At 48.2% G+C, this 26,925-nt stretch overlaps 2 protein-coding genes across 2 annotated transcripts; one reads left to right on the plus strand and one right to left on the minus strand.

Moving 5' to 3' along the window:
- The first annotated feature begins 2,542 nt into the window (after window positions 1-2,542).
- Plp2 (proteolipid protein 2) lies at window positions 2,543-6,344 on the plus strand. The gene is made up of 5 exons (XM_090327232.1): window positions 2,543-2,790; window positions 4,596-4,751; window positions 4,867-4,962; window positions 5,421-5,511; window positions 5,978-6,344. The coding sequence occupies exons 1-5, from the start codon at window positions 2,695-2,697 to the stop codon at window positions 5,998-6,000; spliced, it is 462 nt and encodes a 153-aa protein (XP_090183358.1). The 5' UTR covers window positions 2,543-2,694; the 3' UTR covers window positions 6,001-6,344.
- Prickle3 (prickle planar cell polarity protein 3) lies at window positions 6,089-25,986 on the minus strand. Its single transcript, XM_090327231.1, has 9 exons — window positions 25,891-25,986; window positions 24,717-24,802; window positions 22,790-22,973; window positions 13,186-13,299; window positions 12,753-12,890; window positions 10,360-10,563; window positions 10,082-10,268; window positions 7,821-8,120; window positions 6,089-7,347 (listed from the first exon to the last, which is right to left on the minus strand). Exons 1-9 carry the CDS (start codon window positions 25,930-25,932, stop codon window positions 6,758-6,760), a joined length of 1,845 nt encoding a protein of 614 aa, XP_090183357.1. The 5' UTR covers window positions 25,933-25,986; the 3' UTR covers window positions 6,089-6,757.
- Window positions 25,987-26,925: the final 939 nt, after the last annotated feature.

A 26,925-nucleotide genomic window follows, 5' to 3' on the forward strand; every position in this document is an offset into this window, starting at 1 on the left:
ATATTTCTGTAATGCCAGTATTTGGGAGGTGTAGGCAGAATGATTTAGAGATTAAGGCTAGTCTGAGCTATATGGCAAATTTCTGTCTCAAATAAAACAAAAAGTATGTTGGGATTGATGATGGAAGACTACTAACTTTTCTGAAGTCATAATATTCTAGCTGGAACCTGAATGACTTCAAGCTAGATAAATGAGAAGCTGGGGAAAGGCATTGATAGCAGTGGAAACTGAAAGTTCAAAAGCCCCGAGGGATTCAAATTTGTTCTGTTCCAGAAATTCAGGCATTCATGACAGTTGGAAAGCACACGCTTGGCATTGGGAAAAGTAAATTTCAGCCCTTTCATTTAGCAGCTTCCATGAAAAAAGGGGGAGCTTTTTCATCTTTGAGAGGACCTAGCTATGTGAGTAGAAGAGTAGGTGAGCTCTTGGGATAAAATTTCCTAGGTTTTGGTACTCTCTACTTCTTATGATATGAGAATGAAACCAATGTCCATTCTGGATGAGTGTGTTCATTATAGTACCTTGGTGATTCAGATTCCAGACAGCCAGGTGAATGTCTCATGCAACCATGAAGGTGAACGAGGAGGAATTATTTGTTGAGGAAAATATATTCTGCAAATACCAACAATTTTGTCACTCAGCATTGTGCTATAAGAGCTATCCTCTTATCTTACCATGCACCCAGCAAGAGATTTATTTTCCTTCCCCATTCCTCATCTAAAGAGGGACTAGTCACCCATCTCAGAACCAGACAACTGAGGCCCAGCAGTTAGGTCAGAACATTCTTGAAGTTACAGATTAAGAATCTCGCCCTCAACTAGGAGTGTTGCTTAGTAGAGTGCTTGCCTAGCACGCACAAAGTCTCAGCTTTGATTCCTTGGTACCACATATACAGAAAAAGCCAGAAGTGGTGCTGTGGATCAAGTGGTAGAGCTCTAGCTTTGGGAAAGCTCAAGGACAGTGGCTAAGCCCTGAGTTCAAGCATCAGGACTGGCAGATACACACAAAATCTGGCCCTGGGCTGCCTCATCTCTAATTTTTTTTGCCAGTCCTGGGCTTCAGCTCAGGGTCTGAGCACTTTCCTTGGACTTTCTCAAGGCTAGACCTCTATCACTTGAGACACAGCACCACTTCCAGCTTGTTCCTATGTATGTGGTACTGAGGAATCGAACCCGGGTATTCATGCATGCTAGGCAAGCACTCTACCACTAGGCCAAACTCCCAGCCCCTCTAATCCTTTTTTTAACATTTACCTCTTATTCATTGGGAGGCTCTATGGCACCAGGCCCTGTACTTGCTCAGTCTTTGTGTCAGTATGATCTCAATCCTTGTAACTGCTTAGAAATTTATTTCACACTCCATTATCTTTTTTTTTTTGCCAGTCCTGGCTTTGAGCTCAGGGCCTGAGCACTGTCCTTGGTCTTTGTCAAGGCTAGAGCTCTACCACTTGAACCTCAGCAGCACTTCTGGGTTTTTTCTATGTATGTGGTACTGAGGAATCGAACCCAGATCTTTGTGTATACTAGGCAAGTACTCTACACTTGTCCAAACTCCCCACCCTATCTTTTTTTCTTTTTATTCTGTGCCAGTGCTGGGACCTGAATTCAGTGCCTGAGCACTCTCCTTTTGCATTTTTGCTCAAGGCTGGTGCTGTACCACTTGGGCCACAGATCCACTGCTAGCTTTTTGCTGGTTCATTGAAGATAAAAATTCTCACAGGGGCAGGAACGTAGCCTAGTAGTAGAGTGCCTGCTTAGCATGAATAAAACTATGGGTTCAATTGGTCGGTACCACATACACAGAAAAAGCTGGAAGTGGTGCTGTGGCTCAAGTGGCAGAACGTTAGCCTTGAGCAAAAAGTGTCCAAGGACAGTGCCCAGGCCCTGAGTTAAGCCCCAGGACTGGCAAAAAACAAAAAGTCTCACAGACTTTCTTACTGGGCGTTTGCTTGGTACCTTGATGCTCAGATCTCAGCTCTCTAATTAGATAAGACTATAAAGTTCTAGAAACCGACGCCTCCCCCACCCCCAAGTTTGGTATCCTTTAAAGGCTACAGAACCAGATGTAACCTAATGAGTAGCCATAGTCCATCTTGATATTCACTTATTGTAAACATTTATACCTTTCCCTGGGAAAACAGTGAACTCTTAACATTCCAGACTCTGCTGAGAGTGTTAAGTAATCGACCATCTGTGCATTGAGCAAGCTTTCTAAAATTTAAAATATTCCGTCTTTGGGAAAAAATTTACCTGCCCTCTCCCTTCTCCAGTCTTGAACTTAAATATGACCTCAGCATTTACCTAAGGAAACTGAGTCACTCCCTCCCCTAGCCAGATTCATATGCTTGTGAATGGAGCCAGTGTATTAGCATTCTCAAAAGGCAAAAGGTCTTGATATTCCGGCACTGGGTACCAGGTGCCAAGTGCCTCCAGGATGGGGTACCCCGGGGGCTGTTGTCTCGCCTAGGACAGTCATCAGTGGGGCGGGGCCAGGGGGCTTCCGGGGCGGCAGCCACCTGGCCCAGCCCCCTCCGGCCCCGCCCGCTTTGCCTCGCCGCGGTGATTCACTCCCTCCTTCGCCCCGGGGGCCCCCTTCCCGGCCAGACGGCGAGTAACACGGCTGGGTGTGCAGCGTCCTCGAACTCACGAGCCAACGAGCAGATCCTCTGTGCTCCTAGGGACACCAGTCCACACCATGGCGGATTCTGAGCGTTACTCGGCCCCTCGCTGCTGGACAGCCTGCACCAGCTACTGGCGTACCCGAAAGGGACTTCTCCTGTTCGCTGAGATTGTGAGCGTTCCGGGGCAGGCTGGGTGGTGTTGTTGGACCGTGGGACTGGATGATTGGGGTGAAGCAACCACGTAGCCAGAGCATTCAGCAGTGGGGCACAGGTTGGGTGGGTTCGTGGAGGAGACTAGGGGTGCAAGGGGAATGGGTGGGGTTTTTTTTAGACGGGGGGGGGAAGGGTGGTCAGAAGCTGGTGGCACACGTGAAGCGATCAGTCCATAAGTCATGCTTGGAGCTCGGTGTGGGGAAAGCCCGAGTGGCCTCACTAGTGAATTCAGCAAAGGGGTTTCTGGGGGTAGGGGGGAGCTGGGGACTGGGGGTGCCTCCCGTGGCAGGGCGTGGCGCGGCCTGAGCACTGGTGAGCGGGCTGGCAGCGTGCCCAGGGGTGGGGCCTGTTCGGGTAGGGCTGCAAGTGTTAGTCCCCCCGAGGGTATAGGGCCACACCCTTTGCCAGTTCTTCCTTGTCCTTTTGAGGCTGAGTGGGCGGTCCTTAGCTCTTGGGGCGGTTGGGGAACCTGGGTTTCCCGCCCTCCTCCAAGTGGGCGCTGCCCTTGACTCACTTGGAAAAGGGGTGCGGTGCCTTTAAAGGAGCCCTGCCCCTCCAGTGTCTGTCTCACCGCTCCCCAAGGGGTTGCCCAGGGAACCGCACGTCCCGCCCCCTCAAGGCATGGGAGCTGGCGCCAGTGGTGTTCACTAAACACCTGGCAGAGCCACCCCCTCAGGCTGCTCATATCATGGAGGGGAAAGGGGATCTTCAGGCCCTCAGCTCTGCTCCTTACCTGCTGAGTGACACTGGGCAAGCCACTTAACCTCTCTGTGACTCACTTTTCCCATCTGTAAAATAGACACACGAATAGTATCTTTCTCGTTACGATGCTATGATTGTGAATGAATAATTGTAAAGTTCTTAGAATAATGTTTGGAGCATCGTGAACACACACAAAAAATGTTTAGCAATCATGGGTGTCATTTTCTCAGTCCTGGTAAGACATTGGAGAAGTGGAATTTTTGCCCCCTGTGCAGGAGATAGAATGACAGAACCCAGGTCGTTATGCATATTAGGTAAATGCTCTGCCACTCAGCTTCATCCCATCTTGGAAAGTGCATTTTCTTTCTTTCTTTCTTTCTCTCTTTCTTTCTCTCTTTCTTTCTTTCTTTCTTTCTCTTTCTCTCTCTCTCTCTCTCTCTCTCTCTCTCTCTCTCTCTCTCTCTCTCTCTCTCTCTCTCTCTCTCTCTCTCTCTCTCTCTCTCTCTCTCTCTCTCTCTCTCTCTCTCTCTCTCTCTCTCTCTCTCTCTCTCTCTCTCTCTCTCTCTCTCTCTCTCTCTCTCTCTCTCTCTTTGCCCAGCCTAGAGCTTGTATCCAGAGGGCCTCCAGAGCTTCTTGCTAGTCCAGGGCTTGAGCTCAGGGCCTGAGCACTGTCCTTGGACTTTCTCAAGGCTGGAGCTCTACCACTTGAGCCTCAGCACCACTTCTGGCTTTTTTCTATATATGTGGTACCGAGGAATTGAACCTGGGTCTTCATGCATGCTAGGCAAGCACTCTACCACTAGGCCAAACTCCTGGCCCCCAGAGCTTCTTTTGCTCAAGGCTAGTGCCCTACCACTTGAGCCACAGCACTACTGCTTTTTCTGTGTATGTGGTACTGAGGAATCGAATCTAGGGCTTCATGTATACTAGGCAAACATTCTACCACTAAGCCCCATTTTTTTCTTTAGACATTTGAGTTTGAGATCCTAGTCCCCTTTTCCCCAATTTACGCCACCCCAGGGACTGACTAAGGTTCCCTTTTCTCATGTCTTCCTTACAGCTATTTTGCCTGGTGATTCTGATTTGCTTCAGTGCCTCGACATCAGCATATGCCACCCTGTCAGTTATTGAGATGATCCTCTCTGCTCTCCTGTTTCTCGTCTATATGTGTGACTGGCACACCACCAAGCTACAATTCATCAACTGGCCCTGGAGTGTGAGAAGGGGACCAACAGTGGCTAGGCTGGGCAGGGTCCTGGACTTTTGGGATGGTCTGGGAGAATCCTTGAGTGCTGACTACCTTTTTTGTCCCCTCTTCCTCTCCCTTATAGGATTTCTTCCGAGCCCTCATAGCTGCTGTCCTCTATGTGATCACCTCCATTGCGGTCCTTGTTGAGAGGGGAGGCAGTTCCAAAATTGTTGCTGGGGTAATATAGATGAGGGGGGGAGGCACTTTTAACGTGCAAGGAGGAGAGTTGGAGGATCCTGAACTATTTCTACTTCTGCTTCTGTAGAAATATTGTGACCTCCAGCAAACCAAATTTTCTCTCCAGGGCTGCAGCAGGCTGACCACAGCCATCTTTTATCTCCCAAGATAAATGCTTTGCCTTATCAGACAGGGGGAGGTTAGGTGGGAAGCACAAACTGGTGGCCCTTTTGTCAATATGTTAGGACACCATCTGCTAGAACTTTGAATTGTGCCTTCTATGCGTGGGGCACAGTGTGGCTGTCTTGTGTTGAGAGGTAATTGGTGGGGGTGGGATGGAGAGGAGAGCATGAAGCCTCCTGGACTTTCCTGAGGGCTCTCTGGCATTTTAGCCTGGGGCTGGAGCTCCCATCCTGTGTAGGTCTACCATCTAACCAGTTAATTCCCATCTCCTGCCAGGTACTGGGCCTAATGGCTGCTTTACTCTTTGGCTATGATGCCTACTTCACCTTCTCTCTTCGGCAGCAAAGACACACAGCAGCCCCCACGGGTAAGAGTGTGTGTGTGAGTGTGTGTGTGAGTGTGTGTGTGAGTGTGTGTGTGTGTGTGTGTGGCTAAGAGTGGAGGGGGAAAGGAAAGGGATCTTCCACTAAGGGTATGAACACCAACTCTATCCTTTATTGGCATTTCTGCTGTTTGTACCAATACATATCCATAAGTATCCACATTCTTTCTGGGGGCTCATACAAGTCCCTAAGCTGAGAGAGACCTGGAGGATGGAGGCTCAAAGCCAGCCTAGACAGAGAAGTTGGAGAGGTTTTGTTTTGAATTAACTAGCAAAGAAATGCCATACTGGAGACATGACTCAAATGGTACAGTGCCGGCCCTGAGAAAGAAAGCAGTGAGCACTCAAGGCCCTGAGTTCAAGTCCCAGTACCAGCACAAAAAAAATCAGCATTTCCTTGAGTAAAATGGGCACATGGAACTAGCTAATGCTTTCTCTTTTCTTCCCGCAGACCCCACAGATGGCCCTGTGTAAATGAACTTCACTCCCTGCACTCTGCAAATCACTCCTCCATAGAAAAATCTCCTCCGAGTCCCCACCCAGTCAACTACGCAACCTCCTGTTGTGGTAAAAGTGCCTTTATTGGGAGGATTTTATCTACCTGTCTGTCAACTAATCCTCCTGGATGTGATCACCTTTATGAATATGCCCAGCCCCCCCTTCTGACAACATCCAAGAGACCCCAGTTCTGCCCACCTTAAGCTACAAAATAAGGGAGGTGGGTGTCTCTGATATCTGAGTGACTCATTTCAAATAACCTCGGTGTGAGGGATGGGCTGTAAAGGGATAAATAAATAATAAATGATTGTTAAAATCTCTCACGAATAACTTAATCCTTTAGACAAATGTGAATAAATCTCAAGCCTCAAGAGGGGGCGTGTAGCTGGGTGCCAGTGGCTCATGCCTGTATTCTTAGCTACTCAGGTAGCTGAGAGCTGAGGATTAGAGTTTGAAGCCAGCCTGAGCAGGAAAATCCCATGAGACTCCTATGTTTAATGAACCAGCACAAGGAAAAGCTGGAAATGGAGCTGTGGCTCAAGTGGTAGAATGCCAACTTGAGCACAAAAAATTAAAGAACGGTGCCTAGGCCCTGAGTTTAAGTCCCCGAGCTGGCAAATTAAAGGGAGAGGAGTAGAGGTGGTAGGAAAGGGGGAGGTAGGCATGGCATTTATGACTTAGTCATCATGTATGCTGACTGGAGAATGGAGCTTCCTCCAGGGATTGACAGCATTCAGGCAACAATGCAGTTCTTGTCTTTGGCCTGGCGAGTCATCCCTGGGCCAGACTCTCCTGAGAGTGGTGGGGCTGGGGAGTTGAAGGTGCCAGCTGCAGTGTCTTGAGTAGTCTTGGCCCTGCACAGGTGTGGAGGCTGTGGGATGCGTTCCCCTAGGAAGAAACCATCATCCTCAGAAGACTCGGAACTAGGGCTGGAGGATGAGCTAGAGCAAGATCCTGAGTCTGACCCTGATCCTAAATCACATCGATGACGGCGACGTCTACCAGGATGGTGGTGGTGGTGATGCTGGTGGTGGCGGTGGCGGCGATGTCGGTGGGGGGCCCTGGGAGGGGGACTACGGGGCCTGCGGCGCTGGGCTGGGGGTGCACTCAGGGTCCGCCGTGGACCTCCCTCAGACACCAGGGGATCGCGGAAGCTGACACGCTGTGTGCTCTGACGACCAAAGGTGCTATCCTCAGGGCGTTGGTCAGGTTGTTCTGGCGACTCCATAGGTGGCTCAGGAGGGCCTCGGAGTCCCAGCTCAGGCATGGAGTGGCGGTGTGGGGCCCCTCTTAGAAATCTAGGGGGCTCCTCAATGCCTGCAGCTGGAAAAGGAGAGATGTGGCCACTTCTATATGTACCCGATCTGCCCTCTTCTGTGGGGGGGAGGCTTCCTCTCCCTCACCCCAACTTCCCAGGCATGGGAAGTGAGGCCAGAGACAGAGATGAGCAGGGAGATAAGGAGCACCTGGGTGGCGTGAAGGCGGGAAGATCACCCTAGGGCAAGGCCGGGTGGGCATGAAGTAAGGGGGTAGCCCGGGAATGAGGACATGGCTTCGCTGGAAGGGGCGTGGTGTATATTAAATGGAGGCGTGGCCTAGGTCCACTGAGTGGATGGAGAAAGGAGAAACTTGAGCCCAAACTGAGACAAATACCTAGGGCTCATGGGGCAGGTTAGGGCTAGAGTTGGCCAGGAATGATGTGGGAAAGGAGTCGTGGCAAGAGTGTTCAAGGCTGGACCAGCTACAGGTGCTGGGTCTGGTGAGCGAAGGGTGGGCTGTGGCTGGGCATGGCTCACCCTGTGTGGCTTCAGTACTGGTGCCTTTGGTAGCCGTCTCTGACGCCCCCTCCTCAATTGGAAAAGAGGCAGTGGAAGCTGTGAGCGGTGCGGTGACGGTGCCAGCACTCCAGCTGCGCCGGCCTGATCCTGGAGCGCTGGTCTCTGACCCAAGGCTGCAGGCTCGGGAACAGAAGATTAGGCCCCGGCGTGGCAGGAATGGGCGGCCCAGCAGGGCTCGACCACAGCTACTACAGCAGAAGCAGCGATCTGAAGCATGCCAATGCTGGCCCTCATAGGCCATTTGGCCCTGATCCAGTCCTGTAGGGATCAACATAAGGGGGGGGAAACTGAGGCAGAACCCACAAGTATGCACCCGTCTCTCTTGAAATGAGGCTTTCGTTGGGAAGACTTGGGGAATCTGAGGCAGGGTACTCTGATATGCTACCCCCGTCTTCCTGAACAGGATCCTTCACTGGAGAAAGCACGAAAGTTGACATTTGATTTTCATTTCCTGGTTCCCCATCTTATCATCTGGAATACTGGCTGGTAATGTCTCCCAGCCCTTTTCCTTTCCCAGGGTGTCAGGCGTAGGGCTGTGGAGTGGACTTTAAGATCAGGCTTAGACATAAACAATGCTTTCTTCAGGTAGAAGGCTGTAGAAGGCTGGACCTGAAGAGGCTTGGCTAGTGGGGGCAAGGCTTAGTCTGTAGGAGATGAACATCATGGGAAAAAAAGGGCTTAGAAGGTAGGGTGGGAACTGGGAATGTGGCTTAGTGGTAGAGTGCTTACCTAGCACGCATGAAGCCTTACACTCCATTCCTCAGCACCACATAAACAGAAAAAGTAGTGCTGTGGCTCAGGGGGTCAAGTTCTATCCTTGAGCAAAAGAGCTCAGGGACAGTGCTCAGGCCCTGAGTTCAAGCCCCAGGACTGGCCAAAAAATAAGGTAAGATATTGCTAGAAGGTAGGACCTCACCTACGCTAACGGAAGATAGTAGAAGGGATACCAAGGCATAGCTCCATGCCTGCCACAGAGGACTGGAATCAGAAGGTGCTGTGTACATGGTGGGCATAGGCCTGGAACTTAAGTATGGCATAAAAGTGGCTGGGAGTTTATCCCAGTTGATAGAGTGCCTGCCTAGCATGCACGAAGACACTGGTTCAATTCCTTGGTACCACATACATAGAAAAAAAGCCAGAAGTGGTGCTGTGGCTCAATTGGTTGAGCTCTAACCTTGAGAAAGCTCAAAAACAGTGCTCAGGTCCTGAGTTCAAGGCCCAGGACTGGCAAAAAATAAAATAAAGTATGGCATATTGGGGCATAGTGGGACGCTGATGGCTGACACCTGTAATCCTAGCTAATCAGAAGGCTGAGATTTGAGGATCACTGCTCAAAGCTAGCCTGGGCAGAAAAGTATCTTTGAGACTCTTATCTCCAATTATCCACTCAAATACCAGAAGTGATACTGTGGATCAAGAGGTAAAGCGCTAGCCTTGAACAACACAATGAGGCCCAAGGATAGCCCCTAGGCCCTGAATTCAAGCCCCACAAGTGACACATAGCTTGTGGCATATAGCTGTTGGCTGGTGCCTCATGCCTGTAATCCTGGTTACTCAGGAGGCTAGGATCAGAACATCACAACTTGAAGTCAGCCTTGGAAGAAAATTCCAGGAGATTCTTGTCTCTATCCAGCAAAAAGCCAGAAGTGGGGTGTGACTAAAGGAGTAGAGCACAGCCTTAATCAGTAAAAGCCAATCAAGTATAGGTCCTGTGCCAGGAGTGTGGCTTAATGGTAAGAGTGCTTGCCTAGCGTGCACAAAGCCCGTAGTTCAACTCCTTGGTACCACATATACAGGAAAAAGCCGGAAATGATGCTGTGGCTCAAGTGGTAGAGCACTGGCATTGAGAAAGCCAAGGATAGTGCTTAGGCCTGGAGTTCAGGCCCCAGGACTGGTAAAAAAGATTTATAGGTCCTGAGCTTAAGCCCCAGGACTGACATACCTACAAAAAAAAGGGATGGCATATGGTAGTTCAGTGGTAGAACACCTGCTTGTAGGCTTGAGATGATGGCTTCTGTCTCTAGTACTAGGGTAAAAAAAGAAAAGAGCAAAAGAGAGGGGAGGCATAGCTATGTAAGCTGGGGGGCTGTGATATTGGGACTAGGAGCTGGGATTGAAGGGATAGGTGGGAGAGGGTGAGGCCTGGTGGACAGGAGGACTCCTGGGGTGAGGTGGGGGGGCCCTGCTGTGCACTGTGCATTCCCATGATGTTCACCCACCGATGTGCTCTCCACAGCCATCACAGTACTCAGCATGTCGGGCCTCGTAGCAGGCACAGCAGTGAGGGCGGCTCTGACGCATGACGTAGCGCTGCCCTCCAAGCGAAGCTTCACACTCGAAGCAGCAGAAGTGACCCATGTGCCAGTGCCGGCCTTCAGCTTCCGTGCACTCAGGGGCGAAGATGATCTGCAGGGCACAGATCATCTATGGCTGTCACAAGAGCTTGCCTTTGGCCCTGCCCCTCCTCCACTCCCACTCTTGCCAAGCAGGCACAAACCTCATCACAGGCTTGGCAGCGAGGACGCAGGCATTCAGCATGGTGGCGCCCACAGTAGACCTTGCCAGCATGATAGAAGTAGATGAGGTCAACGAGCAGCTCCCGGCACGTAGTGCACACAAAGCACTGTGGGTGCCAACAGGCTCCCAGGCCTGCACGACTGGCAAACACGGCAATGTCCCCACCTCCGATCTGCTTCCCGCACTGCCAAATGACAGACACCATCACTATTAACAAGATGGTCCAATGGATGAGGTCAGTGTCACACACAGGACTTCCCTCTGATGGATCTTGGTGTGTGTGTGTGTGTGTGTGTGTGTGTGTGTGTGTACCAATCCTGCGGCTTGAATTATAGGTGGGAACCAGGGGCACTAGGCCCTGTGATGAAGTCATGGGGTTTGAACTCGGGACCTGGGAACTGTCCCGAGCTTTTCAGCTCAAGTCTAGTGCTCTCCCACTTGAGCCACAGCGCCACTTCTGATCTTCCGGTGGTTAATTGGAGATAAGAGTCTCATGGACTTTCCTGCCCAGGCTGGCTTTCAACCATGATCCTCAGATCTCAGCCTCCTGAGTAGCTAGGATTACAGGTGTGAGCCACTGCCCTGGGCTTATGAAGAAGCTTTTTGATTAGCTCCACCTAACAGGGAATCTACCTGTGCTGGAGATGCCTTAGGGAGGGACAGACTCAGCTTATGGGCCTGGGAAACCATAGATACAATACCTACCACAGAGAGTAGCCTTACAGAAAAGCCCCTCTGTGGGCCGGGGAAGATAGAGATAGGCGAAGCCCAGTGGAGAACTATGAAGACAATTTTCACCTCCATAATCTTTTTTGTTTGTTTTTGTTTTTTGGTCATGAGGTTTGAAGTCTGGGCCTGGGCTCTGTCTCTGAGCTCTTCAGCTCAAGGCTACTGCACTACCCCTTGAGCCACACAGAGCCACTTCTGGTTTTCTAGTGATTAATTGGAGATCAGTCTCACAGTCTTTAGTGCCCGGGCTGGCTTTGAACCGTGATCCTCAGAACTCAGCCTCCTGAGTAGCTAGGATTACAGGCGTGAGCCACTGTGCCCAACTTAACCTCCAGAACCTTAGTTAGAAATTTTACCAAACAGTGAGCTCTAAAGGATGAGCCCAAGTCAATAGAAAAGCTACTGGAGCTAACTCTGCCCACTCTGTGTGTGTGTGGGGGGGGGCACTGGTACTATGGTTTGAACTCAGGGCCTGGCACTATCCTTAGCTTTTTTTTTTTTGCCAGTCCTGGGGACTGAACTCAGGACCCTGTTCTGGGGCTTTCTCAAGGATAGAGCCCTGACACTTGAACCACAACACCACTTCTGGCTTTTTCTATGTATACGGTACGGAGGAATCGAACCCAGGTCTTTGTGCATACTAGGCAAGCACTCTACCAGTAGGCCACACTCCTGGCTCCTATCCTTAGCTTTTTATTTTTTGTCAGTCATGTGGCTTGAACTTAGGGCCTGGGTGCTGTCCCTGAGCTTTTCTGCTCAGGGCTATTTGCTCCACCTCTTTGAGCCACAGCCACATTTCCTATCCTTAGCTGTTTTTGCTCAAGGCTGGTATTCTACTACTTGAGCAACAGCTCCATTTCCAGGGGTGCTTAGTTGAAGGTAAAGAGTCTAATGAACTTTCTTTCCCAGGTTGGCTATGAACTGTAGTTAGGGCTACACGTGTAAGCCACCAGCATCTGCCTAATTATACCCACTCTGGAGGACTCTAGAGACAGGCTTTACTACTACTATAAGTCAGTGGTTTCTATTCTTTTGTGGTGCTATAATTTAAACTCAGGTCCTCAGGTATGCTAAGCAGGCCCTCTGCCTCTGCGCTACATCCATAACTGACTTGTGGGTCAGTTCTTTTTTTTTTCTGTCAGCTATGGGCCTTGAACGCTGGGCCTGGGCACTGTCTCAGAGCTCTTCAGCTCAAGACTAGCACTCTACCACTGCGAGCCACAGTGCCACTTCCAGTTTTTTGGTGGTTGGTTGGAAATAAGAGTCTCAGGTCCTTTTGTGCCTGGGTTGGCTTTGAATTGTGATCCTCAGATCTCAGCCTCCTGAGTAGCTAGGATTATAGGTGTTAGCCACCGGTGCCCAGCTGCGGGTCAGTTATTAAGGAAAAAAATCCTCTGACTACAAGAGAACCAAAGAAACATCCCATGACATGTATCCACTACATGCAAGCATGGAGGGGAGCAAACCACAGAGAAGATAGATCAAGGGCTCCTTAGAGACAAAATACATCCAACTGTGGGATGACCTGAGGAATAAGTACTATTCACTATTTGGTCCTAGAGACAATGTATTAGGGCTTCAGTGGCAGGCCTTAGTGGCTTAGTGCTTCAGTGTCCTCACTGGCAGAGGCTGTCTATGGCTCACCTCTTCACAGATGGCCCCAGTGATGGTCACTGGGAAGATGCGTACAGTGCCACGCCCCAGATTCTCCCGCTTCCGTTGCTGGCTGAAGGCTCTGAGCTCTTTCTTCTCCTCCTCTTCCAGAGCTGTGCAATATTGGGCCTAGAGAGAGGAAGGGGTCTTCAAAAGGTCATCTTCTCTCATCACATTTACTTCTAGGCCTTTGTATTGATTGTACCTCTTGCCTAAAATGTCTAACTCTTACCTCTTCTCCCAATGGCCAGTTGTAGGTTTGCCAAACAATGTTTCTTGGTGGCCTTTCCCTGTCCAGACCTCTCATCTTGGCTCAGCTCCTTTCCTCCTGTGACCTTGTTCTGCCTATTTCTTTCTAGCTGCAATGTGTGTGCCCAGGCTGTGCCCTGTATCTGGCACTCCCCCTCCTGTCTTCTCTCCTTACCTCACTGTCATGTGGGGGCAGCTGGTGCAGTAGCTGCTTGATCCTGTATTTCTCTCCTGGACTGTTGACATAGGGAACCTTGTCTTCTGGAAGGCAGCTGAAAAACTGGTACACCTGGGAAGGCGTGAGGTAGAGTGGGAGAAAATAACTGAGGTTAGCGGTTGCTGCTATACACACAAGAAATTAGTTGTCTGAAATGTCCTAAGTCCACCTTCCTTCTTGTGGTATGTGCGTGGCTTTTGGCACTTGAAAGAAAGCCATCACAGTTTTTTTTTTTTTTTTGCTGGTCCTGGGCCTTGAACGCAGGGCCTGGGAACTGTCCTTGGCTTTCTCAGGGCTCTACCACTTGAGCCACAGCACCACTTCTGGCTTTTTCTGTGTATTTGGTATCGAGGAATAGTACCCAGGGCTTCGTGAATGCTAGGCAAGCAGTTTATCACTAAGCCATGCTCCCAGCTCTGTTTTTGTTTTTGGTCAGTCCTGGTACTTGAACACAGGGCCTGGGTTCTGTCCTTCTGTCCTTGAGCCTCTCTGTGCTCAAGGCTAGCACTCTACCACTTGAGCCACAGCACCACTTCTTGCTTTTTCTGTCCATGTAGTACTGAGGAATAGAAACCAAACGCTTCATACATGCTAGTCAAGCACTCTACCACTATGCCATATTCCCAGCCCTGATATCACACTCTTGTTTGGCTTTTCATCCAAAGCTTATGCTCTACCACTAGAGCACAGCTCCCCCCACCGAAGTATTTTTGATGGTTAATTGGAGATAAGAATGTTCTGGCTTTCATAAAAGGACTAGAGACTCTTTATCTCCAAGTGGGGCTTGGCTCAAGGGTAGGGTGGTAGCCTTGAGCTGAAGAGCTCAGGGACAGCGCCCAGGCCCAGAGTTCAAGACCCCCGAAAAAAAAGAAAAGAAAAGAAAAGAAAGAAAGAGAAAAAAAAGAAAGAAAGAACGAAAAAGAAAAAAAAGAATGTTATGGCTTTGTTTGCCCAGGATGGCTTCAGAACAGTCCACAGATCTCAATTTCCTGAGTAGCTAGGATTATAGGCATGAGTCATCAGGGACCATTGTGGAAACTACATGGGACCATTTGTAATAATAATAAAAAAGCCAGGCCTGGTAGCTCATGTCTGTAATCCTAGCTACTCAGGCGGTTGAGATCTAAGGATCAAGGTTCAAAGCCAGTCCGGGCACAAAAGGACCTGAGATTCTTATCTTTAATTAGCATCTAGAAAATGGGAAGTGGGGCTTGGCTCAAGGGTAGGGTGGTAGCCTAGAGCTGAAAAGCTCGGGGACAATGACCTGGCCCAGAGTTCAAGTCTCACGATCGACAACAAAAAAATTATTTTATTGTCAGGGTGATGTGTAGAGGGGTTACAGTTACATTCATAAGATAGTGAGTACATTTACTTTTTGAACATCATTACCCCTTCCTGTGTTTCTCTTCCACCTTCCCTCCCTCACCTCCTCCCATGTTGTAAAGTTCATTTCCAACATATTGTCTTGTGAAAACACTATTACATTGGTTCATCCCTTGTCTCATGTTCTTGTTTTTCACCTTCTCTTCCCTAATTCAAATAAACAAATAAATATACCAGGTACCACAGTCACAACAGTAACAACAAGGGGATAAACCATAAGGGAAAAAAAGAGGAAAGCAATAGCTTCACATAGTACATAAAAAAACAACAGCCACAAAGATAAACTTCTTGTTTCCATATCCTGGAGTTCATTTTGCTTAGCCTCATCGTATATGACCATATGTACATAGCTTTTGAGCTATTGTGATCCTCTGCTCGGAGAATCCTAGACCCTATACTAATTATTACAAATGAGGGAAAACATGGAGCCTATGTTTCTTTGGGTCTGGCTTACTTCTAAATTTTTTTCCAATTCCTTACGAATGCAGTGCCCTGCTTTCTTTTCTCCTCTTCTCAGTGTAACTCTGAAAGGGTTGTGAGCACTCCTGTGCACGCCACTTCCTCTCCACCCATTATCTCTTAACTCTATTCCAGTTAGGCTTCCCACCCCCACCTCAGCTTCCTGCATGGCTGTTAAGGTCATTCAGGATGTCCACACTGTGAAAATCATTATTCATGTTTTAGTCCTCTGTGAACTTGAACATCAGTAGGCCTGGACATAGTTTGTCATTCTCTCTTCCCTTGACCTCTAGCCCTCTCTATTCAGGCCCGGTTTCCTTCCTCCCATGTTGGCTGCTCATTCTTTGTCCTTTTTGCATTTCTGTAAGTTTACTTTGTTTGGTGTTGTACAGATGGATTACAATTACTTGGTTCTTACTACTTTGATTCCTCAAGTAGTGGACCCTTGAATATGGAAGGTTTCAAAGGCTCAGTCCTCCCTCCAGCCCTCCCCCTCTGCCTCTGCATTTACCCTCTTGGCAATTGTATACTACCTTGTGGCTGTAAATAGAATCTGTTTACTAAGGTATCAAGATGCATACCTCCAGTCCTGAGGGTTCTTTCTTGACTTCCAGGCAATGTAGCCACTTAGCTGTTTAACAAGAACCTCAGACTCATACCTCTCAAACTTGCTCTTGCTTTGGCCTCTCTCTCTCTCTCTCTCTCTCTCTCTCTCTCTCTCTCTCTCTCTCTCTCTCTCTCTCTCTCTCTCTCTCTGAAAACCTTTAAACCTTTTAGTTAATTGGAGATAAGAATTTCAAGGACTTTCTTGCTCTGGCTGGCTTTGGACTGCAATCTTCAGATCTTAGTTTCTTGAGTAGTTAGAATTACAAGTATGAGCTATTGGCACCCAGTCTGCGTTTTATTTTCTTTTTGTCTGTCATGTGGCTTGAACTCAGCTTTGGTGCTGGCCCTGAGCTCTTTTGCTCAAGACTAGTGCTCTACCAGTTTGAACCACAGTGCGACTGCATTCTACTTTGTGGGGGGAGGGGGTCATGGAGTTTGAACTCAGCCTGCTCAGCCTGGGTGCTGCCCTACCCTAGAGCCAAGCCCTACTTCCCGTTTTCTAGAGGTTAATTGGAGATCTTATCTCAGGTCCTTTGGTGTCCCGGTTGGCTTTGAACCTTGATCCTCAGATTTCAGGCTCTTCAGTAGCCAGGATTACAGGCGTGAGCCATTGAGCCTGGCTTGCATTCTACTTTTTGAGACAAGGTCTAGCGGTGTGCTCCAAACTGGCCTTCAACTCACAATCTTCCTACCTCTGCTTCCTAAGTGCTTGGGTTTCAGGTATTAGAGAGATTTCATAGTAAAGTTAAATGCTGGCTATAGTGGCATGTACATATAATTCCAGCATGTGAAAGGCTAAGGCAAGAGGATTGTGAATTTGAGGCCAACCTAGGTACATAACAAGTTCTAAGACAGCCAGAGACTACCAAGTAAGATGTTTCTTAAAACAAAACAAGAAAGAGGGGCCAGGAGTTTGGCCTAGTGGTTAAAGTGCTTGCCTAGCATGCATTAAGACCCCGGTTCAATTCCTCGGTACCACATACATAGAAAAAAGCCGGAAGTGGTGCTGAGGCTCAAGTGGTAGAGCTCTAACCTTGAGAAAGTCCAAGGACAGTGCTCAGGCCCTGAGCTCAAGCCCAGGACTGGAAAAAAAAAAAACAAGAAAGAAAAAACAATTCAAATGCTCCGAACAACAACAAAAGAAAATATCTAGAATCAGAACTGGGGATGTGGCTCAGTGGTAGAGCAGTTACCTAGCATGTTCAAAGTCTCTGGTTTCCATTCCCAGCACCACATAATATGCATATATATATATATATATATATATATATATTGTAAATCATACTTTTTAGAAGTAGTGCTATGGTTCAAGCAGTAGAATACCAGCCTTGAGTGGAAAAAAAATGTGACAGTGTGAGTAAGCTCAAGTCTCAGTTTCAGCATAAACAATAACAACAACGACAATAACTAAAACGGAATGAAACCACATTATTTCCATTCTTAGCACTGACCAGTGGCCTGGATATTGCAGTACTCTCCTCATTGTATCAGCTACTTCCTTCCTCATTCTTAGCAGCTGTTAAACAGAAGCCAAAGGTCCGGTTAAATCATAAGACCAAACACATGCTCTTGGGTTTGGAACATTCCTCCTCATTCCAAGTCCATCCTCTCCATAGCCCCATCCTGTTTCTGACCTCAGCTCCAATTACTCTCTGTTTCTTTTTCTTTCTTCCAGTTGCTTTGATATCTTCTTTTTTTCTCTTTTTTCTTTCTTTCTTTTTTTTTTGGTGCTGGTTCTAAAACTTGAAGTCAGGGCTTAGGCTCAGTTCCTCAGATGCTTCTTGCTCAAGGGTAGCACTCTACCACTTGAACCACAGTGCCACTTTGAGCTTTTTTGTGTAGTTTATTGGTGTTAAAAGTCTCACAGACTTTACTGCCCAGAATGGCTTCAAAGTACGATCCCCAGATCTCAGCCTCCTAAGTAGCTAGGATTATAGGCAAAAGCCACAAGCATCTGGATCCCTCCCTCCCTGCCTCCTTTCTCCCTCCCTCCCTCTCCCTCTCCCTCTCCCTCTCTCTCTCTCTCTCCCCCTCTCTCCCTCTCTTCCTATTTCAATAGTATTTTTTTCTTTTCTTTTCAGGTAGAGGGATAAAACTGAAGATGTACTTACTAGGAAAGTGCTTTGCCACTGGGCTACATTCCAGTTCTCCCCTCCCTTCTGTACAAATGTGACACAGCCTTAGCATTGCTATTTCCTTTGCTTGGAATGCACTAACCTTAGATACCTGAAGGCTCACTTCATCTCCTTCAGTAGCTGCCTTCAGGGTTATAAATTAAATGCTCACAGAGGCATACTTGGGCACTCTTTTTACAATTTCAACCTTTCCCCTCACTTCCCTTTTCCTCCCTCTCTCCTTCTCACTCCCCTGCCTTCTCCCCCTTTTTTTGCCCATCCTGGGGCTTGACCTCAGGGCCTGGGCACTGTCATTGGGCTTTCTCAATGCTAGTACTCTAACAATTGAGCAACAGCACCACTTCTGGCTTTTTCTGTGCATGTGGTACCGAGGAATCGAACCCAGGGCTTCGTACATGTTAGGCAAGCACTCTACTACTAGACCACACTCCCTACCCCTGTCTTGTTTTTTTTTTTATTTCATAGACCTTATGTCTTTTTATTCATTTATTTAATTTTTGCTGGTCCTGCTCTAGAACTCTGGGCCTGGGCACTATTCTTGAGTTCCTTTTTGCTCAAGGCGAGCACTCTACCACTTGTCACTTCTAATTTTTTCTGTGACTGACTGGAGATAAGAGTCTCATGGACTTTCCTGCCCAGGCTAGTTCGAGCTGTAATCCTCAGATCTCCGTCTCCAGAGTGGCTACATTACAGGCATGAGTCACTGGTACCTGGCTCTTTATGCCTTTTGATAATGACATCAGCCATCTATATCTGAGACTTATATATCCTCAGCTTCAACCAATGTTGTAAAATATTTGAAAACCCCTGGTGCTGGTGGCTCATGTTTGTAATCCTAGCTACTCAAGAGAATGAGATGTGAGCCCAGCGTGGTGGCTCTTGCCTATAATCCTAGCTACTCAGGAGACTGAGATCTGAGGATCACGGTTCAAAGCCAGCCCAGGCACTAAAGACCATGAGACTCTTATCTCCAATTAACCACCACAAAACCAGAATTGGCACTGTGGTTCTAGGGATAGGGCGGTAGCCTTGAGTTGAAGAGCTCAGAAACAGTGCCCTGTCCCAGAATTCAAGCCCTACGACTGACAAGAAAAAAAGAGAGAGAATGAGATTTGAGGATCAAAGCCAGCCTAGGCAGAAAATTTCATGAGAGTCATATCTCCCATTAACTAGTAAAATGTAGGGCTAGAACTATGGCTCAAGTGGTAGGGCACCAGCTGTGAATAAGCAAGCAGACTGATAGCACAAGACCCTGAGTTCAAGCACTGGTACTGACACATGCATGTGCACAGATACATATATAGACACACACACACACACACATTTTTTTTAAAAAAAGAAGCTGAGCATATTACTGTGCATTTGGCGGCTAGTCCCGAGGAGATTGAGTCAGGTGGCCTGGACTACATAGTGAATTCCAGGCCACTTGAGCTATATAGTAAGGCCCCTCTATCAAAAACAAGTGGAAAACAACCCCAAAACAATAACTAAATGCTGGGTGTGATGCCTCACATCTGTATTCCTGGTTATTTGGGAGAGAACAGGAAGACTGAGATTCAAGGCCAGTATAGGCAAAACATTATCAAGACCCTATTTCTACCGATGTTTTCTCCAGGACTTTGTCCCCAGTGCCCCACTTTACTCACTGAATATGGTAAATATGCTGTTATGCCCCAGTCATTCCAATTACAAAGGAGGCATAGATTTGAGGACTATAGTCTCAGGAAGGGTCAGATGATAGTTTGAGGCCATAATTGAAGACATTAACTTAAGAAATGCAGGGAACTAGTGGCCCTGTAACCCTAGATACTCAGGAGGCTAAGACAGGAGGATTGTGGTTCGAAGCCAGTGCTCTGGAGTCTTCGGGAGTTAGAAAAGTCTATGAGACACTTATCTCCAATTAATCACCAGAAAGCTGGAAGAGAAGCTGTAGCTCAAGTGGTAGAGTGCTAGCCTAGAGTGAAAAAGTTCCAGGACAACCAGCACAACAATGTTCATTGCAGCACTATTTACCATAGCAAAGATATGGAACCAACCCAGATGTCCCTCAGTTGATGAGTGGATCAACAAGTTGTGGTATTTGTACACAATGGAATTCTATGCTGCTGTCAGAAAGAATGACATTGCCCCATTTGTTAGGAAATGGAAAGACTTAGAAAAGATCATATTAAGTGAAGTAAGCCAGACTCAAAGGAACTTAGGCTCAATGGTTTCCCTCATTTGTCATAATCAGTAGAAACCTTGGGCTCTCCTAGCAGAGATTTGCAATAGAGCAAAATCTTGATACAAAAGGCCATATAGTAGGATGCTGAATGAAAGGATCTCTAGGATATAGAAACATAAGCCATATAATGAATGATTGTTGTTCTTTTTTTGCCAGTCGTGGGCTTGAGCTCAGGGCCTGAGCACTGTCCTTGGACTTTCTCAAGGCTAGAACTCTACCACTTGAGCCTCAGCACCACTTCCAGCTTTTTCTATATATGTGGTACCAAGGAATCGAACCCAGGTCTTCGTGTATGCTAGGCAAGCACTTTAACCACTAGGCCAAACTCCTGGCCCCTGATTGTTGTTCGTAAGGTACTATGTTATCTCTCATCTCCTTTGCTGTCCCTTGGTTATCTCATATTGTTACAGTATCTCACTTTGTTACCTGATATATCAGATATATTTGTATTTGGTTATTTGAAATTGGATAGGGAACGGGGGAAAACAAGATGAGGGGTGGGGGTGGGGGGAGGGAAATGGGGACCAAGACATGTGAAAGGGTATCAATGTATGGGAATTAATGCACCATCTATCTGGCAAATATCATGTAACCCTTCTATTAATTACAATAAAAAATATATGGAAAAAAAAAGTTCCAGGACAGCACCCAGGCCTTGAGTTTAAGTCCCAGAACTGGCACCCTCCCAACAATCCCCCCCCAAAAAAACATCCAAAGCAAAAAAGGAAGTATGACTAAAGTGGTAGAGTGTCTGACTACTTAGTACAAGGCCCTGAGTTCAAATCCCAATATTATCAAAACCTCAGTAGCCTCCTCCTCCACAAAAACTTTACTGGGGAGAAAAACAAGGGAAGGGCTAACAATGTTTGACAAGAAATATACTCATTATCTTACTTATCTAACTATAACCCCTTGGTAAATCACCTTTACAATACAATACAATAAAATAAAAAACTGTTTTCAGTGCCAAATGAAGATGTAGCAAGAATAAAATAGCTTTCAACTCAGAAGAGTTCTCTTATTACAAGCCAACTATGCTAGCAAGATCTCAGGACTCTAGCCACCAGAGCTGTGAGAAATAAATCTGTTCTGTATAAGTCCCCCTGAAACATCCATATATACCCATAAGTATGTATGCAAAAAGATCGCAACATTTATAATACATGTATAAATATATCAGTAGAAAAATTGAAAAATGGTACCTGTACTGAACATGAAGATTTTGGGGTAAATATTTCTTTCTTTTTTTGGCCATTCCTGGGGCTTGAACTCAGGGCCTGGGGACTGTCCTAGGACATTTTTGCTCAAAGCGGAGCTAAGCCACTTGAGCTACAGTGCTACTACTGGCTTTTTCGGTGTATGTGATACCAGGGAATTGAACCTAGGGCACGCATGCTGGGCAAGCAAGCTACCAGTAAGTCATTATCCTGGCCAGGATCAATATTTCTTAAATCCTTTTTCATGATACTGGGACTTGAACCCAAGGCCTTGCATGTTTTAGACAAGCGCTATTTCGGAACTGTACTTCAGCGCATAAATAATACAGGCATTATAAGTAATCTTGTGGGTGCTGGTGGCTCATGCTTGTAATTCTAGCTGTTCAGGAAGGTGAGATCTAAGGATTATAGTTTGAAGCCAGGCCAGGCAGAAAAGCCTGTGAGAATCTTATTTGCAAAAAAACTACAGAGTAAAAGCTGGAAGTGGCATTGTGGCTCAAAGTGGTAGAGCACTAGCCTTGAGCACAAAGAATCTCAGGGACAATGCCCAGGCCTGAGTTCAAGCACCATTACCAGCAAAGAAAAAAACCTGTTGCTGAACTAATTTCCTGAAGATGCCAAAGGTAGATTATAAAGTTATAGGTGTTCTGTTTTGTGCCAGTCCTAAGACTTAAACTCAGGACCTGGGCACTTTCCCTGAGCTTTTATGCTCAAGTCTAGTATTCTTCCAATTGAGTCACAGCTCCACTTCTGGCCGTTTGGTATTTAATTGGAAATAAGAGTCTCACAGAGCCGGGAGTTTGGCCTAGTGGTAGAGTGCTTGCCTAGCATGCATGACGACCCGGGTTCGATTCCTCGGTACCACATACAGAGAAAAAAAAAGCCAGAAGTGGTGTGAAGGCTCAAGTGGTAGAGCTCTAACTTTGAGAAAAATCCAAGGACAGTGCTCAGGCCCTGAGCTTAAGCCCAGGACTGACAAAAAAATAAGAGTCTCACAGACTTTCCTGCCTGGGCTGGCTTTGAACCATGATCCTCAGATGTTAGCCTCCCGAGTAGCTAAGATTAGAGGTACGAGTCACTGGTGTCCAGCTATTTATGGGTTTACATATTGGTTATTACTCTATTGTGGTGTCTAATCATCATATGGAAGACACATGGTGTGTGTGTGTGTGTGTGTGTGTGTGTGTGTGTGTGTGTGTGTATGTGCATGTGCATGCTAGGAGTGGAACCCAGAGCATTGTGCATGACAGGCAAGAGCTGAGCCCTTTATGCCACTGAGTTGTACCCTGCTTCTGTTTCATGTTTTCTCCATTGCTGTGAAACGGTGATTCCATTAGTGTCCCAAACTATTCAGTGAATCAATGATTCAATGAGTGAAATTGGGGGATAAAGCCTGGGGTAGGGGCAGAATAGGGACAGAATGACAGATTCCGAAGAACTGGCCAGGCGATCACACAGGGCTGTCTGCATTGCTCTAGGAACAGACTTTCCACTTGGATGTGTGTCTACATGTGTGTCACCCACTGGAGAATGGTTACCTGCTCAGGTTTAAGGCCTGGGGGTACCCAGGCATATTCCTCGGAGGCACAGCCTGAATCATCGTCTGAGATCGAGTGACGCTGGAAGTCAGAGATCAGCCTACACATGATGCGTTCCAGGTCTACAGGCACAGCATGCACGGCGTGCTCCTCTCGTGGGCATTTGCAGTGCTGGCAGATCTTTCTGAGGAGCCAGAATGGGATAAATTACTAAGAATTGTTTTCAATCAGACCTCTAGACAAGCCCAAATTACTACCCAAAGACTCCAGACTGACAGGCGGTGGGAATAGGAGCCAGGGTCTTATTTGAGCCATGGGGAATGAAACATAGGTTGTGTTGGGCTTAGCTTCTGGCTGCTGGCAAGGCTGGAATTGCCCAGAGAACTGAGAATGGGGGTTATGGGCCTGGTCACAGGATGTGACAGGTGGAGTCTCAAGGACACAGCCTAACCTTCTTTTTCTGGGATAGATGTCAAACTCTGGGCAGACAGCCTAAGAAGGGAGGGGCACTGGAACTATGATTGGAGTTCTAAATCTAGGTGCTGTCCACAGGAAAGGCTTAGTATTGTTTTGTGGAGGAACTCTCCCTGCAAGTGGGCTTTCCCCTGTGATAAGACTCTAACTGGGTGTATGTGTGTGTGAAAGAGACTATCAGTTGCTGGTGTGGTGGCTCACTTCTGTAATCCTAGCTACTCAGGAGGCTGAGATCTGAGAATCAAGGTTCAAAGCCAGCCAGGGCACTAAAGGACCTGAGACTCTTATCTCCAATTAACCTCAAGAAAATGGGAAGTGGGGCTTGGCTCAAGGGTAGGGTGGTAGCCTTGAACTAAAGAGCTCAGGGACAGTGCCCAGGCTGAGTTCAAGCCCTATGAACCCCCTCACTCCCCCACAAAAAAAGAAGTGACTATCAATCTGTGGGACTGTCAGTCTGTTGTACTTTCTGAGACTCTTTTTGGTGTCAATTCTGGGGCTCTAAATCTGGGCCTGGATACTGTCCCTGAGCTTTTTTTTTTTTGGCCCGTCCTGGGGCTAGAACTCAGGGCCTGGGCACTGGGTCTAGTGGTAGATTGCTCACCTAGCACGTACAAAGCCCTGGGTTTTATTCCCCAGAACCACATCCACAGAAAAAGCCAGAAGTGGCAGTGCTCAAGTGGCAGAGCACTAACCTTGAACAAAAAGTGTCCAATAACAGTGCCCAGGCCCTGAGTTCAAGCCCCAGGACTGGCAAAAAAAAGGCAAGATTAGCACTCTACCACTTGAGCCACAGCACCACTTTCAGCTTTTCGTTTTTCTGTGTATGTGGTACTGAGGAATTGTTCCCAGGGCTTCGTGCATGCTAGGTGAGCACTCTATCACAAGGCAACACTTCTGGCCCCCTGAGCTTTTTTTTTGTTCAAGGCTAGGGTTTTAACACTTGAACTACAGCTCCACTTTCACCTTTTGGTGGTAAATTGGAGGTGAATTTCCCAGACTTTCCTGTCCAGCTTGGCTTTGAACCATGATCCTCAGATCTCAGCTTCCCGAATAGCTAGGATTATAGGCATGCGCCACTGTTGTCCAGCCAGTGTCATAGTCTTTGAATGCAGGGCTCGAGTAGGAGAATAGGAGAGTGAGTGTGTGAGAAGAACTCAGAGCCTAAGAATGGGGGTGGGGGAGATGATTCTAGGAGGGATATTCAAAGCCATAGATATAGGATCTTCCATGGATTTGAGACTCAGCGATTTGGGGAGGACTCTTAGAATTGAAGCTATGTAGTGGTTGGTATGCTCCTGTGTGGTGGTGAGACCCTCCATATGAGCTTGAGGCACTTTTCCCTAATGAGGTATAAGAGCAGAGCTCAAACCTAGAGGCTGGCCTAACCATCCGCCCCCAGTTCCCATGAGGGTGGAGCTCAGGCAAAGGCTAAGCCTTGGGGAGGGTCACTTACCTCCAGCCATGTAGCAGGAAGCCTGGGCACTGTTCTCTGCAGGAGTTGCAAGGTTGGCCTCGGTCTGGATCTTCTGCCTCAGGAGGCTGTAGTGGGCGGGGGCAGAGCCCCAACGAGGCATCGGAGCAGGGAGGGAGAAGTCAACACCCTTCCCTCCACTCCCAAGCCCAGACCACACGCTGGGGCCTGTCCCAGTAGGGCAGCTCTGGGCAGGCTGAGGCAAAACTTAGAGTGTGGGGGAGGGGACACAACCAAGCCAGAGGTGGGGCAACTGAGCCCACCTCACTAGAAGCCCGTTTTGTAAGGAGTTCAGCTTTCTGGGTGAGCTTGTCACCTACACCAGACTTCAAACACTTCCAACCATCAGAAAGAACCCTGTATTCTTTCCACTAGAGCAGAGCCCCTAATCTGAGCATCCTTTTCCAAGCTTCATTCTGGCCTCCTTTCCACCTAGGAGATTTCCAACCAGATTCCCTAGGGTAGGAGTCTGAGACCCCATTTTTCCCTTCAGAAGTCCAAAAGTCCTCCCTAAAAATCCCTGCTCCCCTCCACTGTAAGGAATTGAAGATCCCACGCCACTCTTGCTCCACTGAAGAAACCGCATTCCAAGAAGCCCAGTCTTTACCCCTCATATCCTAGGATCATTATCACTTCTGGCCCACCAAGCCCAGACTCCATCTTTCCTAATCAAGACCAAAGGAAAAGAGAAATCTTTCTACCTAGGAAGCCAAACATTTCCAGGCTCAGGTGGAAGCTTAGGAAGTCTGATTCTTCAAATCTCAGCACCTCACTCATAAATTGGAGCACTGGATTAGTGTAGCACTCCTATTCCTAAGTCTGTAGTCCTGAAGATATGAAACCCCTTTCTTCAGAAGCTTAGGAGGTTCCTGCTCATTCTGATGTCCAAATCCAATCTTTTGATTTTCAGATTCTTCTGTAAAGTCACAGAAGAAGAAAATACACCAGGTCCCCTAGGGGTTGCTGATTAAGGTGTGCTAAGATGTGATCAGGCAGCAAAGGCCACCGAATCTACACCGGTCCCTTCATCCATGAGCCTCCACTTGGTCCCAGTGCCCACTCTATAAAAGCTGGGGATGGGAGTACTTAGACCCTCTGTGGCAGTCCTCATCGCTTGCCCGGGCCCCCACCCTCTGCTGCCCAGAATCCTGCTCACCACACGCCCAGAGCGGCGCCTCCGTGACCCACGCGCGAACATGGCGCGTCCGGACAGGGTCAATCCGGGCCGGGTCAGGCGAATGAAGTTCTTGCTGCCAGGCCACGGCGCGTCTGGCCTGGCAACTCTGTTCCGTAAACCTGACTCCGGCGTGGGAGGGGCGAACCCTGTAGAGCCCGCCCCCAGGCCTGTTGCTTCTCGGCTGCCAAATGCGTCCTCTACCCAAAGGTGTTGGGCACTGTCAGCCTGTAGCCCAGAAGAACGTAACAGAAAAGTTCCCTATCCTCTCGCCTGGGGCCAGAGCCAGGCATCTGGAGGCACAGCTTCTGGAACCCCACTATGCCACGCGGCCCCTGGGCTTGAAGGGTGGTGGGGGAGGGGCGGAGGTGGTGACGAGTAAAAGGGGCGGCGCTCCCCGGTGCTTGTATTGATGCCTAGTGTCGATTTGACTTGGGTGCTGATTTGCGCCAGAGGTTAAAGGGTTAAAGGCATACGGAGTAAGGCCACTCTTAGCCTCTTCTCAGATCTTCTCTCCCCGCCTCTCCGGGATGAATGGCTCCAACCAGATTCACAGTTCCTGCCGGTACTGCGTGGATCTCACCATCCGGCTAGACTTTCCCTTCCGCGTTCCCCTCCAAGAGCGAGGTTTCTGGGGAAGGGACTAAAATCATGGCCCGGATCTGAGACCCTCTCCCCCATTCCCTCGCCTTTCTTTACAGGCTCATTCACCGTGGCCCCTAAGCCCAGAAAAGTACATCCTAATACTTTCCCTCCGCCCCCATTTTCTCTCCAGTTACACAACCCCCTTCCTTTAGCCCGGTTCCCGGGCAGAATCTCTGTTTCACGCTCTCAGGATTATGGGAGTCTCCGGATGAGATGGGGGGGGGGGATCTCAGCACCCACAATCAAGAATCTAGGCGCCTGGTCCCGGTCTTTAATTAAACACGGAGGCGGCGGCCAGAGGCCGGATCTTTCATCTTAGGCGCCAGGGAACTTCCTCCACCCCGTTATAGACAGCTCGGTCATTTCCCACCC

This window comes from Megascapheus bottae, chromosome X, assembly GCF_031878675.1.
Source record: "Megascapheus bottae isolate mThoBot1 chromosome X, mThoBot2.hap1, whole genome shotgun sequence".
In the NCBI taxonomy this organism is placed as follows: domain Eukaryota; kingdom Metazoa; phylum Chordata; class Mammalia; order Rodentia; family Geomyidae; genus Megascapheus; species Megascapheus bottae.

Bases quoted from the DNA above. Each gene is read 5' to 3' on its own strand.
- Plp2 (XM_090327232.1), top strand. From the start codon at position 2,695: ATGGCGGATTCTGAGCGTTACTCGGCCCCTCGCTGCTGGACAGCCTGC. The intron at 4,752-4,866 runs GTGAGAAGGGGA...TCTCCCTTATAG, and splicing joins TCATCAACTGGCCCTGGAGT to GATTTCTTCCGAGCCCTCAT. The intron at 4,963-5,420 runs GTAATATAGATG...ATCTCCTGCCAG, and splicing joins GTTCCAAAATTGTTGCTGGG to GTACTGGGCCTAATGGCTGC.
- Prickle3 (XM_090327231.1), bottom strand. From the start codon at position 25,932: ATGTTCGCGCGTGGGTCACGGAGGCGCCGCTCTGGGCGTGTG. The intron at 22,974-24,716 runs GTAAGTGACCCT...CTGGCTCCTCAG, and splicing joins TTCCTGCTACATGGCTGGAG to AAAGATCTGCCAGCACTGCA. The intron at 10,564-12,752 runs GTGAGCCATAGA...GTCATTTGGCAG, and splicing joins CTGGGGCCATCTGTGAAGAG to TGCGGGAAGCAGATCGGAGG.